We start from the raw sequence: 10,221 nt of genomic DNA on the forward strand, positions 1-10,221 counted from the left end.
TGGCTTCCTTTAACTTGAGCCCCTTATTCCGTGTCCTGCACTCTGGGAGGATCGAGAAGAGATCCTGGCCCTCCTCTGTGGGACAACCTTGCTGTCATAGAATCACAGAATAGTAGTTGGAAGGGGCCTACCAGGCCATCGAGTCTCCCCTCAGCCTTCTCTTCGCCCACCCTCTCTCCTGCTCAGGTCTAAGCTGGACGCTGCCACCCTGGATCCCGAGGGGGCCCCCCTGAAGAACAGCTTCAACAACCCCGCCTACTACGTGCTGGAGGGCGTCCCCCACCAGCTGTTGGCGGTGGAGCTGCCCCCGGCCGCTGCAGCCAAGCCCCCGGCCCCCCGGAACAAGGTCCAGATCACGGTGCCCATCCAGCCCGAGCTCCGGCGCCCCCAGCAGCCACAGCCGCCCTTCCGGGCCGAGGAAAGTTTGGAGGAGGAGGAACCGGGGGTCCTCAATTTGCCGCCGCCGGACTTCCCGCCCCCACCGCTGCCCAAGTCGGTGGAGTTTGACGTCCTGGACAACGCCTTCTACACGTCTGTGGCCGTCCGAGGGGAGGAGCACGGGGCTAGCAAGCCACGGGCCACGGTGGCCTTCAGCGAGCCCCTGGAGGCCAAGCCCCCGAAGCTGCACCCCAGGCCGGTCCCCTCCCTGGGACCAGGGTTCCTGATGGAGCCGCCCAGCGCCCCGCCGGCCCCCGGGGGCCTGCTGGACGACCGCTCGTGCTCTGTGCTCCAGATGGCCAAGACACTCAGCGAGGTGGACTACTCCAGCGGCAGCGGATCAGGCCCGGGGAGGGAACAGCCGGGCCGCCCCCCGGCACACCCTCTGACCAAAGTGAGGCTGGATCTCGCCCCCCACCGGTGCATGCACCCCGACTACAGCCGCCCCCTGGCTTTCCCCCCACGCTCCATCCGCGAGAGCATTGAGGAGGACTTAGCAGAGGAGGTAGGTGCTGGGGGCAGGCAGGGGGGCTGGCTGGTTTGGGGGCAGGGCCCAGGGAGACCCTCCTCTGCCTGCCAGATGGAGGCTTAGCTGGCCAGCGGGGGGAAGCGCCCCCCCCCAACTCACAATGACAGGGCTGGGTGGGCTGAGAAGAAATGCAGCCCACCAAAATCCACGACTCTACTTAAAACAGGATCGGGAGAACCAGTGTGGAAATTCTGGGGAGGGAATCGGTGCACTAAAAATGCAGGGAGATCTCAAATTTGTGCAGATTAAAATGTCTAAGAACATCAGAAGAGCCCTGAGGCTGGATCAGACCAAAGGTCCATCTAGTCTACCACTCTGTTCACACAGTGGCTGACCAGATGTTGACCTGGGACCTGGATACTGGAGGTAGCCATCAGGGCTAGGAGCCCTGGATAGCCTTCGCCTCCCCGCCCCCCTTTTAAAGCCATCCGAATTGGTGGCCATCACTACATATTGTGGTAGAGAGTTCCAGAGTTTAACTCTGTGCTGTGAGAGGAGGGACTTCCTTTAATCTGTCCTTATTTGTTCGCTGATTGGTATTTATTAATTAAACATTGGTGCTGCCTTTTGCCCAGGGAAAACTCACAGCAGATTAGAACCTGTGGCCGTCGTCCGTCCCGTCCCCCCACCCCCGGCCCTTTCGTAGTTGCCTGTAGGAGGTGCCCCCCCCTTTCAGGGGCATTTCTGGGGACTGAAACATTTCAGAGGCACTTCTGTCCATTGGCGCCAGTGGAAGGTTTTGTTACGTGTGGGCTGGGAGTGGGGGGGCTGACCTTTCCCTCCCTCCCATTGGCACCAACGGACTCTGGGGCACAACTGTGGGGAGGCGATTAGGCTGCGCTGTGGGGGGGAACAACAGCAGGAGGGGTGTCCTTGCCCTCATGCCCCCTTTGTGGGGCTCCTGGGGGTGCCTCGTTGCCCCCTCCCCCGGGGAACCCGAGGCTAAGCTCAAGGGCCTTTCGTGGCAGGGGCAGGGGCCCTGGGTCTTCTGCCCACCCTCTGCAGGCTCCTTGCTTCGTGCCGCAGAGACAGAGCAGAACTGGGCCCGGGGGGGGGGGCTGGGGAGGGAGCTGCGGCCCCTCCCCTCCTTCTGACCCCGTCAGGGCCAGGCTCGGCCTGGGCTCCTAAATGGTGTTTTTGCTACTCCGGCTTTGCCTGACCGGTGGACAAAGAGCGGTTCCAGACCTGGAGAGCAGCCACCAAGGATGCCTCTGGGCATAACCTCGAGCGGGGGGGGGGAAAGGCTCCGGTTCCTCACCCCCACTTTGCTTTGCCGCTCGCCCAGTGCCAGGCAGTGAGCCAAAGCCCATCGTCCTGATGAACTGCAACCTGAACAAACAGCGCAGCTTCCGCTTCCGTTCCGAGCGCAGGGCGGGCGGGCCGTACATTCTCCCGGCGTCTGTTTGGCTGCGGCTGATGTGGGCCCCCCCACGCCCCTTTCCCCACCGTCTCTCCTCAGACCCTGGGCCAGGACGGCCGCAGCCCTTCCTGGCCCGGCGAATCCAGTGTGGGGGAATGGCTGAGGGCCCTCGGCATGGAGCGATACGAGGCAGGCCTGATCCACAACGGCTGGGACGACCTGGAGTTCCTCAGGTGAGTCTCCTGGGAGCCTGCCTGCCTGCTTGGGCTGGCAAAAGGGCCAGAGGTGGAGGCTTCCCGGGGGAATTGGGGTTCAAAAGAGCCTCCGCCAGATCCAGGTCTCTGGGCTGGATGGGAGGTGGAAACAGGGTGGACCCGCAGAGGCCAGGAAGGGCGGCCTTTGAATGCTCATAGGGCCGGCTGGGGCCTTGAGTGCCAGCTGGATGGCTTGGAGTGCAATGCCCATCGTTCCCTGCCAGTAGTGGGGAAGGACGGCTGAGCAGTTGCTGGGGCCTGAAGAAGAAGGAGGAGGAGGAGGGACGCCTTGTAACGGGGTGGGGTGGGGTGGACAGAAGAGGACAAAGGTGTGGGGGGGTCACCTGGGAGTGCAGCTGGAGGCTGTATAGGTCAAGAAACCTACTCTTGATAGGCTATCTCTGTCTAACTACCGACCTGTCTCTTTGTTGCCGTTTGTTTCAAAGATCCTGGAGCGTGCGGTCTACTCTCGCTGTCTTGACTTTCTTTCTAGTAACTCTGCTTTGGATCCATTTCAATCTGGATTCCGTCCTCTGCATTCCACCGAAACAGCCCTTACTAAGATCACCAATGATCTCCTTACTGCCAAGTCTAAAGGCCATTATTCCGTTCTTATTCTCCTTGATCTAACTGCAGCCTTTGACACGGTTGATCATGATCTTCTCTTAGATTCCCTTCATGACCTTGGATTTTGTGGCTCTGTCTATAACTGGTTTGCCTCCTATCTAGCGGGTCGCTCTTTCAGCGTGTTGGCTAATGGCAGCTCGTCCTCCTCCTTTCCCCTTTCAGTAGGGGTTCCGCAAGGCTCGGTGCTTGGCCCGTTGTTGTTTTCCTTATACATGTTGCCCTTGGGCAAGCTTATTCAATCTCATGGTCTCCAATATCATCTGTACGCCGATGATACACAACTATATCTGTCATCTCCGGAACTTTCTCCTGATGTTCACGATCGTATCTCGGCATGTCTTTCAGATATCTCAGCTTGGCTGCTTCATCGTCGCTTGAAGCTTAACATGGCAAAGACTGAATTGCTTGTTTTTCCTCCTAAACCTTCTCCTCATCTCTCATTCTCTCTTACTGTCAATGATGTTACGCTTACTCCGGTCAAGGAAGCTCGTAGCCTTGGCTTTATCTTCGACTCCTCGCTCTCCTTTATTCCTCATATTGAGGCAGTAGCTAAATCTTGTCGATTTTTCCTGTATAATATTGCCAGGATTCGATCATTTCTGTCTGTCTCTTCTGCCAAGACGCTTGTTCATGCACTGGTTATTTCACGGTTGGACTACTGCAACCTTCTTCTCTCTGGCCTTCCTTCTTCTCACATCAGCCCGTTGGTTTCTGTTCACCACTCTGCCGCAAAGATCATCTTCTTAGCACGCCGCTCCGACCATGTTACTCCGCTTCTGAAATCTCTTCATTGGCTTCCAATTCACTTCAGAATCCAATACAAACTTCTCCTGTTAACCTTCAAAGCTTTTCACGGTCTAGCTCCTTCCTATCTCTCCTCTCTCATCTCACACTATTGCCCCGCTCGTGCTCTTCGCTCCTCTGATGCCATGTTTCTCGCCTGCCCAAGGGCCTCTACTTCCCTTGCTCGGCTTCGTCCATTTTCGTCTGCTGCCCCTTACGCCTGGAACACTCTTCCAGAACATTTGAGAACTACAAGTTCAACCACAGCTTTTAAAGCTCAACTAAAAACTTTTCTTTTTCCTAAAGCTTTTAAAACTTGATGTTGTGCAGACTTCTACTGTTACTTTCTACTGTTAGTTTTTCCCTACCCTGTGCCTGCTTACCCTTCCCTGTACCTGTTGGCATTCTCTTCCCCTCCTTATTGTTTTACTATGATTTTATTAGATTGTAAGCCTATGCGGCAGGGTCTTGCTATTTACTGTTTTACTCTGTACAGCACCATGTACATTGATGGTGCTATATAAATAAATAAATAATAATAATAATAATAATAATAATAATAATAATAATAATAATGTATGCTGGAGGCTGTATGGGGAGGAGGAGAGAGGCGGGTGGGGGAGGACTTTAAAACTGAGGTCTGGAAGGTTGAGGTGAGATGAGGGGGCGTTTGCAGCGGCTTGAGAAGAAGGGCAATCCCAGCCAAGGGGAGGAAGCAGCCTGTGCTTTCCAGCCCCACACTTCAGGGGCTGTGTGTTGTTCTAAGCTCCCCCCCCCCCCCCCCCCGGCCTTTGGCAGGCCCTCCTTCCCGGTTTCTTTCTCTTCCTCCTCCCAGGTGAAAGGCAGGTTGGAAGAGCAAAGGCTGCCCAGTTAGCCTCTTCGGCCACTGGGGGGCGCTCGCTCCCCACGGTAGAGGAGGAGCGGAGGAATTTCGGGGTGTGTGTGTGTGAGTGTGTGTGAGTGTCCAAGAACGGTCAGGCCATAGCGCCGTCCAGCTCAGCACTGCCTACACCAAGGGGGTAGATCACCCGATGCCTTCCACATGTTTTAGACTACAACTCCCATCTGCCCCAGCCAGCATGGCGGGAATTGTGGGGGATGTAATCTAAAACATCTGGAGGGCACCAGGTCGCCCACAGCTGGCCTGGCCTCCACTCTCCAGGGTTTCGGGCGGGGGCCTTTGCCCTACCAGGACTGCTCTTCTGCCTGCAAAGCGGGGAGGTCCTTCAATGACCTAGGGCGGTGGTGGGCTCTCCCACTCTAGAGGCCTTCAGGAGGCAGCTGGACAGGCATCTGTCAGGGCTGCTTTAGGGTGGATCCCTGCACTGAGCAGGGGGTTGGACCCGATGGCCTTGTAGGCCCCTTCCAGCTCTGCTCTTCTATGATTCTTTGATTCCTCTGGCCTCTGCCCCCTCCCCTGCCAGGGACGATGGGTAACACGAAGGCTCACCGAGAGGCCCGTGAGCTAAGAACTGGGGGATTCCGAGACTTCTTCGGGGCCGGTTGTGGGATCCTGGGGCACACGGGTGTGTGTGGGTGTCAGGGATGGATCGTTTGAACCTCATGCCCCCCCTTCCCAGAGCTGATGCCTCCTCCTCCTCCTTCCTCTTGCAGCGACATCACCGAGGAGGACTTGGAGGAGGTTGGCGTGATGGACCCCGGCCACAAGCGCCTCCTGCTGGAGAACCTGAGGCTTCGGAAGTAGCCTGGGGCGGCCGCCGCCACCCGCGCAGTTTGGAATCTCTCCCTCCCCTCTCCGTCTGTCCCATCCCCATCCCCCCCCCCCGCTCCTGCCACGCTTGATGTAGGGTTGGTTGTCGAGGAGAGCCGAGAAGCACAGCTTCCCCCTGGAGGGGAGGAACGACGGCCGAGCCCCACAGGCATCAAAGGTGGCCCGGTCCTGAGGCCGGGAGCGAGCGGGTCAGGGCACGGGGCGGACCTTTTGCCGTCCTCTTCGCTCCTGGAGGAGTTGGGACCCGACCGGCTGGGCGGGGGAAGGGAACGGGCAAATGAACCGAAGCGGTCCAGGTTAGGGTCACCGCAGGGTGGCCCCGGCGAAGCATTTCCGAAGAGCAGCCTTCACCCTCTCCCCTCCGCCCAGCTTAGTCCCCGTGATGCCGGTTAAGTTATTCTTATTTATTAACGACAAAAGAAGGACGCCTTGTCTTCCCTCTTCCTTTCCCTGCTTCCTTTTCGAGAGCCACGTTCTCCTCCTCCCGTGCCCTGGGCGGCCTCTGGGCCGATGCTAGTTTGCTGGGTGGGCGCTCCCAAAGGCCGACCCACACCCGCCCCGCCAAATCCTTGTGCCGAGAGGTTGCCTGCTGCGGGTGGGCGCTGGCCAGCCTTTCTGCCTGAGCCGCATCGAGGGAGCCATTTGCCCCGCCGGCCGTTGAGGGGCCTAAAGCCGTCCCAGGCACGGCTTTTCACAGTGTCAGGTCACCAAAATGTGGCCTCACGCGGGGAGTGATTTTCCTGCACGGAGCTGGGCCAGAGGAGTGGGGCATCCCAGCACTGGGAGCGTCATCTCCACATGGCGCATGCAGTGTCACGGCACCACGGCAAAGCCTTTCGTTCTGTGTGGCCAGACGTGGCAGGGCCTCCCCGCCCATCGCAAGGATTGCTCTGTACATGGCAGGTTTCGTGCAGCCTTCATGCCGACCCTTCCGGACAGCCAGAACTGCCTGGCCTTCGCAGGTCTTCTGCTCTTTAAGAGCTCAGCCTTAAGGACTCCCCTGCCCCCCGCAGCTCCTCACCCCAATATATCGTGGATGACAGTCTCCAAAATAAGCTCAGGTAACCCGGGACGTGTGAATAAGCCCCCCCCCCCCAGGTCTTACGAGGCGACTCGTGCAGGGAGGTTTGTAGAACTGCAAAGGAGCTCTGTGTTCAAACAACGGAGCAGGTAACCCAGTGAGACGTCCACCTTCCCTAGGCAGGCACCTTTCAAATGCCGGATGGGGATGATGGGGGTTGTGGTCCCAATACGGCTGGCGGCTTGGAGAGGCTGGCAGTCCCAGGATTCCTCTTTTTATTCTCCAGAGCAGCCCATCCTGTGAGATTGTGGGCCAATGGGGAATGAGGGGCGTGGTTGCAAGGCAGCACCCTGGCAAGGGGAGATGGCCCCTACCTGAAGGAGCTGAAGGTGAGAGGTGGGCAGCTCTCCCCCCCCCCCCCCCCCCGTGATGGCTGTTGCAGAGGGGCAAAGCACACACACACTTCTCTGGGGCAGTCTTGTGTCTCGGCCAGATCATGAGACGGAGCGTCTGGCTCCCATCCCGATCCGCTGCCCCTGCGTATATTGATCGGTGCTGGAGTCTGACAGGAGGCGCCCCCTTTCTTCCACGGGGACTCGAAGGCACGCGTGGCCTGGCTGCCCTGGTGGCCAGACCGCCCTCCCCAGAGAGTCACCTTACGCACACCCCTCCGCACACCTTCCAGCCCGCTCGCCTGGTCCCTTCCCATTTCTCCCTTGGCCTGGGGAGGGCCGCCCTCCTGATCCGATGCAAACCGAGGTGCCTTCCCGGAGCGTTAGAGTGACCCAGGGCAGGACCCCGGATCATGACGGCAGGAGGGCAGGCGTCAAGCGGCAGCTCTGGGCCCCCGCCGCGTTCTGCTCTCCTTTGCTTTTGGAAATCACGCAGTGCCTTAATTTATAATGCAAGGGATTTCGCCTTCCGGGCTGCGCGAGGTTTCCGGAGACCTCTTGGGCCTTTCGCACCTCTGCAAAGAGCAGTTCTCTGAAACCGAAATGAAGGAAGCCTGCCTGTCCTTTGCGTCGCTTCTTTGTTCCTCCTGTGATCTTGCGATCAGGTCTGGGGAAGAGCCGGTGCCTCACCGGCATCACACCCTTCCTGCCATTTCTTCCCGTTCTCTCTTCAGTTATTATTAGCATTTGGTGTGAGTTTAACCCTACTAAATTCTACCGTGGTGTATTTTATACCTATGTGTGTGTGTGTGTGTGTGGTTTTTTTTTTAATGTTTAATTTAATTGTTATTTGAAACTCCCTTTTTATGCTTAATATTTCACGTGCTGAGGCAGGAATTGTTTATGTCCTTGTATACCCCCACCCCCGGTTCCCACAGCCTCCTCCAAATGTCCACATTTCATGTCTTAGTTTACCACATTGCGATGGAATAAAAGGGCTTGTTTGCTGACAGAATGTCTCTTGCTTATTACGGCCCTCTTCTCATGCACGATCCTACAGATGAGTTTATGCGGCAGACGCCCTGGCAGAAACCTTTGTGCTTTTGCAGGCGAGGTCTGATCCCTGTGGAAAGAAATGCAGAACCAGCCAGGAACTGAGCCTCTAAAACTCCCACCCAGAAACTGGAGAGACACAATAGTCTTTAAAGAAAATTGAAGGGGTGGGTGGGTTCAGAAACAGTCCACTTCTCATGGTGTACACACCTCATTTCTGGGGTCTCCCCCAGACCCTCGTTTATTTTATTCAAAGTGAAGGTCTGCCCTTCCCTATTTCAGTTCAAAAGGACGTGGTTTGGGTCCTCGGATGCCATCTCTGCCTTCTGCTTAGGTCCTTTCTCTTCGAATATCTCTGGTTCGCCTTCTGGAAAATGTGTTTTGTGACTGTGGCAGCCATTTTATAAATGGGCAAGCCCCGAGCCGAAACAGCCATTTTGTGAGAGCACCCATAACATTCAAAATCCCAAATTTATTTTTATTTATTACATTTTCTATACCGCCCAATAGCCAAAGCTCTCTTGAATGCGCCCGCTCACTCAAAAATCATAGAATCATAGAATAGCAGAGTTGGAAGGGGCCTACAAGGCCATCAAGTCCAACCCCCTGCTCAATGCAGGAATCCACCCTAAAGCATCCCTGACAGGTGGTTGTCCAGCTGCCTCTTGAAGGCCTCCAGTGTGGGAGAGCCCACAACCTCCCTAGGTCACTGGCTCCATTGTCGCACTGCTCTAACAAGAAGTTTTTCCTGATGTCCAGCTGGAATCTGGCTTCCTTTAACTTGAGTCTGTTATTCTGTGTCCTGCACTCTGGGAGGATCGAGAAGAGATCCTGGCCCTCCTCTGTGTGACAACCTTTCAAGTCTTTGAAGAGTGCTCTCATGTCTCCCCTCAATCTTCTCTTCTCCAGGCTAAACATGCCCAGTTCTTTCAGTCTCTCTTCATGGGGCTTTGTTTCCAGACCCCTGATCTTCCTGGTTGCCCAGAGTTCCTTGCTCCCCCTCCCCATTCAATCTACATTTGGATGAACCTACCAGGAGCGGAGATCAACTTGATTCACCTAGTGATCGGGTGACTTCTTCCTCATACAGCCAGCTGCTCATTTGATTCCAATGTTTATGTGGGTGAGACTTTAACCTTGCCAGATCCCACCCCAGTCTCCTTCTCAAGGGTGACTAAGGTGAGCGTTCTGGGAGTTCTTCAATAAATTAAGTTTATTTGGATTAGCATATTTTGCAAATGAGTTCAATAAATTACAGAACAGTTAAAAAAAAAAGAACAAGCAAAACAATCCTGAAGAACAGTCATACAGCATCCAAACAGTTTAATTTGGTGACCCAGGTGACGAGGAGTTTATTACGCCTTAACGGAGTCAGAAGGTGCCGCATGTATTTTTATAGGATGTTCTCATCTTGGCCCAGGCAGAACCCTCTCTTTAACAAGACGTTGCTGAATTGCAGCCACATGGAGGCCCATATTTTCATACATTACCATAGTGGTACAAGCAAGCTGACATCAGAATCTCTGCCTTCTGCTTATCTTTTCACTAGGGTGCTTGGAACGCCATGACTTGGGCTGCTTTCATCCTTTCCCTCCAACTTCTGGCTGGCTGGGGGTTATGGGAATTATAGTCCGAACACCTCTGGAGGGTGCCCTGTTAGGGAAAGCTGCAACCTAGCTACTACCTTGGTTAGTAACTAGAAAAACAAGAAAATTGAGTGAGTGGTCCTAATTCCAGGGCCACAGATGGAGAACACTGAGCAAGGAACCTGCACCCTGAGGAATGTACCATGGTGGTGCAGCCTCTGGGCTGCTGTAGGCGGCCTGGAAGTTTTAGCCCTGGCATCCTAAGAAGAGCCCTGACACTGGGTCAGAGCCAAGGCCTACCGGGTCCGGCGTTCCATTCTCACAGGCTGGCCAGATACCCCGATGGGAAAGCTGAGGGCAGTAAATCCAGGACCTCCCCACTTCCATCATTATCCGCTGTTCAGCTGCTATTTCAAAAGCACAGTCCGGGCTTGGGATGGGTGCAT

General features: G+C 55.8%; 1 protein-coding gene across 1 annotated transcript in view; it reads left to right on the forward strand.

Annotated features, from left to right (window-relative positions):
- The window catches only part of INPPL1 (inositol polyphosphate phosphatase like 1), a 94,154-nt gene extending 86,003 nt beyond the window's left edge, over positions 1-8,151 (forward strand). The window contains exons 26-28 of the mRNA XM_063127361.1: positions 187-943; positions 2,427-2,560; positions 5,606-8,151. Coding sequence (XP_062983431.1) covers positions 187-943; positions 2,427-2,560; positions 5,606-5,696 — 982 coding nt within the window. The 3' untranslated portion in view covers positions 5,697-8,151. The remainder of the gene's footprint in view (positions 1-186; positions 944-2,426; positions 2,561-5,605) is intronic.
- Positions 8,152-10,221: the final 2,070 nt, after the last annotated feature.

The sequence above is a fragment of the Elgaria multicarinata genome, chromosome 5, assembly GCF_023053635.1.
Source record: "Elgaria multicarinata webbii isolate HBS135686 ecotype San Diego chromosome 5, rElgMul1.1.pri, whole genome shotgun sequence".
Taxonomy (NCBI): Eukaryota; Metazoa; Chordata; class Lepidosauria; order Squamata; family Anguidae; genus Elgaria; species Elgaria multicarinata.